The 6,870-nt window shown below is 48.4% G+C and overlaps 1 protein-coding gene across 1 annotated transcript; it reads right to left on the bottom strand.

The window, feature by feature from the left end:
• Positions 1 to 3,428: 3,428 nt before the first annotated feature.
• On the bottom strand, positions 3,429 to 5,382 carry GPR150 (G protein-coupled receptor 150). Its single transcript, XM_047730833.1, has one exon. The coding sequence runs from the start codon at positions 5,248 to 5,250 to the stop codon at positions 3,952 to 3,954; it is 1,299 nt and encodes a 432-aa protein (XP_047586789.1). The 5' UTR covers positions 5,251 to 5,382; the 3' UTR covers positions 3,429 to 3,951.
• Between the last annotated feature and the right edge of the window lie 1,488 nt (positions 5,383 to 6,870).

The raw sequence follows: 6,870 nt of genomic DNA, 5'->3' as shown, positions 1-6,870 counted from the left end.
CTCAGCTACTAAGTGGTAAGATGGTAGAGATGAAATTTAAGTCCAGGTCTGTAGGTTCTAAAGACTGATCTTTTCATTATACTGCCTCACAACTTAGCAAAACATCTGTTTAATTTAATTAGACTTCATTTTCATTATAATATCTTCCCATTGATCAAGTCCAAACATTTTAGGAATTGGCAGGGGTGGCTTCTCCAATTTTCGACTTTTGTGTTTCCCAGGAAGCTTCCTGGGAAGCTTCGAAAAAATCTACCTCCTCTTCCACAAATCAGCTCTACTATTCTATTTTTAGTAAATGAGTTCTAGCTAGTCACAAATTGTGGTTTTACTTCCACTCCTGGCTGTTTGCTACATAATCTCTGCTTCAAATTATGTAATAGGTCATGTTTACTTATTTTAGCTGTATGTTACCATGCAGATAGTTATTATTTTTTTTTTAAATATAGAATTCTTTGTATCTAGGCTTTAAAGTTCTGGTGGTGACATTTACATTGTCGAGTATATGAATAGTGCCTCCTAGAGTCCTATAGTCTAGGCCTGTGTGTGGCAGCTTCCTTAAAATCTAACTCCAAGGGGAAATGTGCAATGGGTGAGGGTATGTTATTTGATTCCTCCTCAATTCCAAATGCGTGGTCTGGTTTCTCCTCTAGTCATATACTATTTGGGTGATACCTGGGAAATAGATCAAGTTCAGGGTCAACTGTTCATATACCTTTCCTGTGAAATTTGAATAGTATCTCCCACTCAAGTGAGAGTCTAAATTTAAAATAACCTTTGGGGGCTTCCTTGATGGGGACAAAAATGAATCTTTGAGTTGCTTATAGCAATGCAGTTTCTGGGGATTAAATTCTGAGATGATGCTCTGAATTTCTTAACCTACAAATGCCTCTGAAGATGAAAACGAAGTCACCTAGATCTACCTTCAAGTGTCAGATTTAGTTAAGATTAGAGAAAGTTCCTTAGCCATGGAAGTATTTCACTATGAATTGGGCTTAACCAACTCTTCCACAAAATCTCAAAAAAATATAGTTTAATTTCAAATTAACTACATGCATATGTATTCTGTATTTTTGACCCAGATGGAGATGTCTTATAATTTCTAGATGGCACAGATGAAAATCTCTAATAGATTATAAAAATCAACCCCCAGTTTGGCAATTGGATGAAAGTTTAGACTTGCCCTCCCATAAGCATTTCCTTTTCTTTTCTTAAAAGAAAAAAATAGAAGTCTTATTTTTTTTCACCCCTTTACCGTGCACCTCATATCTTCAGCTCCATGTCTAGGCCATCATCGTGGCCCCATTTCCCTTGCGGTGGTCTGCTTATGGATATATGATATGGTTCTGGCCAATGAGCCACGCAGGAACATCTGCTCAGGATGTCTGTGAAATGTTTCTTCTTTCCTATAAAGAGTTAAAAAAAGAGAGAGAGAGAGAAATTCTCCCTTCCTTTTCTGGACAGGCTGCTGCCTTCAGCTCAGGTCATGATCCCAGAGTTCTGAGATCGAGTTCCGCATCCGGCTTCCTGCTCGGCAGGGAACCTGCTTCTCTCTTCACCTCTGCCTGCTTGTGTGCTTTCTCTCTGTCTCTCTCTGACAAGTAAATAAAGAAAGAAAATCTTAAAAAAAAAAAAAAAAAAAGGTGTTCACGTTCCCTCCCTCACTCAAAGCAGCAAGGCTGTGGCTGTTCACTTAAAAAGAAAGAAAGAAAGAAAAATGAAAAGGAGCTAGGTCTTTGATGATGAAGTTATGAAGCTACTCAACTAACCAACTTTGGAACAGCTCTATCACTGGACTTCTTATGTGAGAAAATAAATTTAAACCAGCTGAACCCATTTTTCTGTTAGGGTGTGCTCAATTGCGGTAACAGAAACAGCAACTCAGCTGTCTTAAATTCTTGGTTGGGAGCATTCAAAGTGACAGACCAGGTCATATTTTGAGTCTCTCTGTGCTTCTGCCTCGATCCCTGCCTTTGCCCATTCCCCGCTTCCCATTAGTTGGTCATCATTGGAATGACTGCTTCAGTCTCCTGAGTTTGTCAGATGTTCTTTTTCAGTGACCCAACACCCTGACTGGAACCCTTATGAAAGAACATGTGCTATCTTGCAGTAATTGTCAGATTGATTTTAAGGTCTTTGAGGGAAAGATGTGTGTTATTCAATGTTATTCAATGTCCAATGCCTAACACATTGCTTGGCACAAGATAAGGAATTAATGTTTATTAATAAAGAAAAATGCCAATAAATATCCCATGCTAATGAATAAAAATAATGTCATGAAGACAACTGTGTTCTCTTTTTGGCTAACTTATTCTTGGTATATCACACTCCATAGTATCCTAAGCAGGGTGCAGAGGATTAAAAAGATGAAGGAAAACCTTTAACTCCAACATTTTTTGACAGAATTTGGGCAAAAGGTAAATCAAGCTTAGTGGAGATTTTGTAAATCTTGTATCCATTCTATCTTTGCCTGACTCATATGATGAATTATTCAACAAATATGTGTTGAGTGCCTAGTACAGGTCAAGCATTAAGACTTTGGGATACCTCAGTGGAGTAAACAAAGAAAGCCCTCAAAGAGCATTGGCTCTACAAGTGAACTCTAGCGATCATTTCCCCTTTCTCCATCTTAGTTTGGCATTTGTGCACCAAAAGGAGGCACAATCATGGAAATCTCGCAGATTCTCAGATGAAAGACACTGGTAAACACATGGATACCGTGTTCGTAAGTGCTGCCACTTCTTTCTAGAACCAAGGACAGTTAAGAGGAGGAGGCCACTGATTAAATCTGCTTCTTGCCTTTGTTCTCAGCAATCCCCACCAATAGGCATTGTCTTCATTTTTTATTTTTTTTTAAAGATTTTATGTATTTATTTGACAGAGAGAGATCACAAGTAGATGGAGAGGCAGGCAGAGAGAGAGAGAGGGAAGCAGGCTCCCTGCTGAGCAGAGAGCCTGATGTGGGCCTCCATCCCAGGACCCTGAGATCATGACCTGAGCCGAAGGCAGCGGCTTAACCCACTGAGCCACCCAGGCGCCCTGTCTTCATTTTTTTAAAAAAAGGAGTTGTATAGATACTTGCAACATGGGGAGGGTGCAGCTTTCTTCCCAGCCACAAATTTCCATAAGGCTCCATCTGGGACAGTGAGCCCACCACCTCCGTGTTTCGCTTTTCTAGTTTGCTGGGGACTCTGCGCTGAGAAGCAACACCTTAGCTGTAAAGGCTAGTTTGGGCACAGGCACAGTTTCCTGCAGAAACTGGGCGTGTTTGGAAGGGTCTAAAGGGAAGCTTTTATGTGTCCCTCCTACAACCCCCAGCTTCTATTGAAGTGATGACTAGAAATAAAGGCCACACTGATTTTCTTCTGGGAAAACACATTACCATGGGGAAAAAGTACTAATTGCTCTGTGGGTACTGTTTTTATTTTACAAATACTCTGGTTCTGCAGTGACAGCACGATTACATTTCTGACAGATCACTGGTACAATCTCCAGGCTCCTCAGGGAGAGCAGTGCGGGGATTTTTCCTCCAGGAAAGAAAGGCAAATTCTCTGGTCTCCAAGGTACACTTGATTTAAACACGACTCAAAATAAGTAAAAACGGATGATAGCACAGCAAATAATGAAAGCTTGACAATTTAGCTAAACCAAAAGATCCTATCCAGAACACTATGGGAGCGTCAAAGAGAACTGCAAAAATAACTGTATCTTCGACTGTTTTTACAACTTCCCAGTGGCTCAAACTCTCTCTCGTCTCCAAACTGGGAAATGTGAGAAGAAGCTGGAAGAGTAGGAAAATGTAAACATTAGAAAGAAACAGTTTAGGATGGGGACAGCTTCAGGGCCAATATCAGTGATTCTCCTGCTGGTTTTGATCTAGATAGAATCGGGCCAGCCTCATGTTCCGAGGAGGCTGTGCGGCGGCAACAGATGACCCGTCTGGCCATCGAGCAACTAGAAAGCGCTTTCGCACGAGCAGGGCAGCGGCCGGGGGCGCGGCGGGGGTGGGCGCAAGCCGCCCTCCACCGGCTGCTCGCGTCTAGCGTGGTGGTAGTGGGGGTGGGGCCAGCGGTGGCGGTGAAGCGCTTGGTGGCCCCCGGCCCCCTCATCGTCCTCCGCTCTTCCCTCCCACGAGCAGCAGACTGCGCCCAGGCGCCTTCGCAAACGCCGCAGGAGCTGGCAGTCGCCCGCCTGGAAGAAGAGGTAGACGAAGGGATTGAGAGCGCTGTTGGCCACCCCCACGAGGTGCAGCGCCGCCGCCAGGTCCTCGGTCTCCCAGTCTCCCACCTGTCCGGACGACCACGCGGCCGCCAGCCGTGCGGCGAAGTAGGGAAACTCGCAACTCACGAACAGCAGCGCCAGCGCCAGGCTCATCTTCAGGCTCTGGACCTTCGCGCGGGGCAGCGCGCTGGGCGCAGGGGCGCGGCCGGGAGTCGCGGACCAGGGCGCTGAAGGCGGTGGGGCGTGGGGCAGGCGCTGCCACCAGGCGCAGAGCAGGCGGCTGCATGCTACGCCCATGACCGCGACCGGCGCCACGAAGCCTGCGACGGCCTCGTAGAGCGCGTACACCTGCAGGTGCCAGCGCGGTAGGGGCGCGAAGATGTCGCGGCAGCGACGCTCGCCCGGCCAGGTGCGGGCGGCCGAGGGCGCGGCGAGAGGCGGCGAGGGGGCGCCCCCGCGCACCACGAAGGCGGGGGGCAGCGCCAGCAGCAGCGCCAGCAGCCAGCCCAGCGTGGCGAGGGCGCGCGCGGGCAGCGGCTGGCCCTGCGGCCGGCGCACTGCGCGCTGGCGTTCGAGGGCAATGAGCACCACGAGATGGGCAGAAGCGCCGCGGCCGGACGCCTGCAGCAGCTGCACGAAGCGGCACGAAAGGTCTCCCGCCGCCCGGCGCGGCTCGCCCAGCAGCTCCCAGGCCAGCTGCGACAGCGCGGTGCCTCCGCTCGCGTACAGGTCAGCCAGGGCCAGCTGCACCAGCAGGAAGTCCATCTTGCGACGCTTGGGACCCGCCCAGGGCCCGCCACCCCCGCATAGGCGGCACAGCACCGTGGCGTTGCCGGCCACCGCCACCACCAGGATGACCCCCAGGAAGAACAGGCGGATGCTGCGGCTGGGTGGTCCGGGAGGCGGCGGCGGCGGCGGCCCGGGCACGGGGGCCCCCTGTCCGGAAGTGAAGTTGAGACCCCAGCCAGGAGAGACAGGTACGGAGACGTTGGGCGCTGGCGAGAAAGTTGAGGGGCTGAAGGGATCCTCCATCCTTAGCCTGGGGAAGAAGGAGGTACGGAAGCGGGCGGGCAGGGCGCGGGAAACCCAGGTGGAGTCGAGGCTGCGAGGGGCACGACGCCTGGTCTATGAGTTCCCAAAGTTAGTTGAAAACGCGCGCACACACAGGAAAATGGATTCGGGTAGACTTGCGCTTAGTTGTTTTTATAGGTGGTCCTCGTCATTTGTCACTCAAATGTGGGTTGTACACTCGAGCAACGCACATGATTCTTATTCTCCACCTTCTCCGTGTCTCTCCTCCCAATCCCGCTGGATGCCCCTCCGGTCTGCGGTGGCTCCCACCGTGCGCTCGTGGTAGCCCCGGAGCACAGAGCTCTGGAGCCTCTCGGGTTCGCTATTTATGCGTAGAGCACAGCGGGGCAGAAGCTCGCCTTGCCTGGCCTTTGCAAAGAGCTCCTGTTAGCTGGGACCAACATACCAGAGAGGAAGGTTCTGACCGACATCGTACCTCTCAAAATGGTTATGGATTACCAGTAGGCGGGGGGGGGGGGGGGACAACAGACACTAGTTTTCATTAAAAAAATAAAATAAAATAAAAACTCGAAAATGCCATGGATCAGCATGTACTAGCATGAGAAAAAAAGGAAACACAAGAAACCCAACAGCGTTCGGGGCAAAGAGGGGCCCACTAGATGAATCTTTGATAAAGATATGCCTTCCTCTGGCCAACAATGAGAGTATTTACTTGCAGAGAGCTAAAGTGATGATATTGCTTGGCATTTAGGAGGAGCAGCGATTTGCAGATGTTTCAAACACTCCTCATTACTAAAGCAGTGGATCACAGCTGCTCTCTCAGCGATGTAAAAATCACTGCATTAGTCTGAAGAGGGCGTTAATAGGTTTTATGCAAATGGTAGTACATTTGTTGATTCTTCTCTTAATATTTCCATCCAGTGACGGATGTGTCATCATGGCTCTTCATTCTCTGTTTTGCAAGCAGATGGAAGTTGCTGGGAGGGAGGGACTACGCCCCCAACAAGCCTAGAGAAAAGGTGACTAACAAAATGATAAGACGGCCAATTTTTAAAAAAGAAATCCAAGTCATAGGAAATGGTTTCGATTCAATGCTGTCTCTTTTATTTTAGCCCTATCTCCTCACAAACAAATTTCACTTTTCCTGTTGGAAGCAGGATGGACCCTCCACATGATCTCTGTGCAAGTCGATTTCCTGGGCTTCCTTGTCCTGGCATCTGCTGGGATTCACTGTCCCAGGCTGAGGACACATTTGGCACTTTAAGCTGCTCCAGAGAAGAGGGTTTGGTGGGTGTGGTTGACAGTCCTTTTCTTGCCTTGAGGAACCCTAATTCCCAAACCAGTGTCCTTTGGCCAGAGAACTTTGTCATTTTTATTATCCTCTCCCCAGTGCCTAGCACTGGGCTTGACCAATCTAGATATCAGGAAATATGTTTCAAATTGCTGAACTAATGGATATATGATGCATTTCAGAGAACTTTGAGCAAATGTTCCTGCTTTGACGATAAATCCATCAACCTGAGGAAAAGAAATGTCTTTCATACCTAGGCCAGTATCACCCAGAGGGGAGGCTCTGGAGAGATGGAGGGAGAGCCATTCTTGGTGGAACGCTTAAAAAAG

The sequence above is a fragment of the Lutra lutra genome, chromosome 5, assembly GCF_902655055.1.
Source record: "Lutra lutra chromosome 5, mLutLut1.2, whole genome shotgun sequence".
In the NCBI taxonomy this organism is placed as follows: Eukaryota; Metazoa; Chordata; class Mammalia; order Carnivora; family Mustelidae; genus Lutra; species Lutra lutra.
Note: the sequence above shows the minus strand (reverse complement) of the source record. Positions and strands in the feature narration are given on the sequence as shown.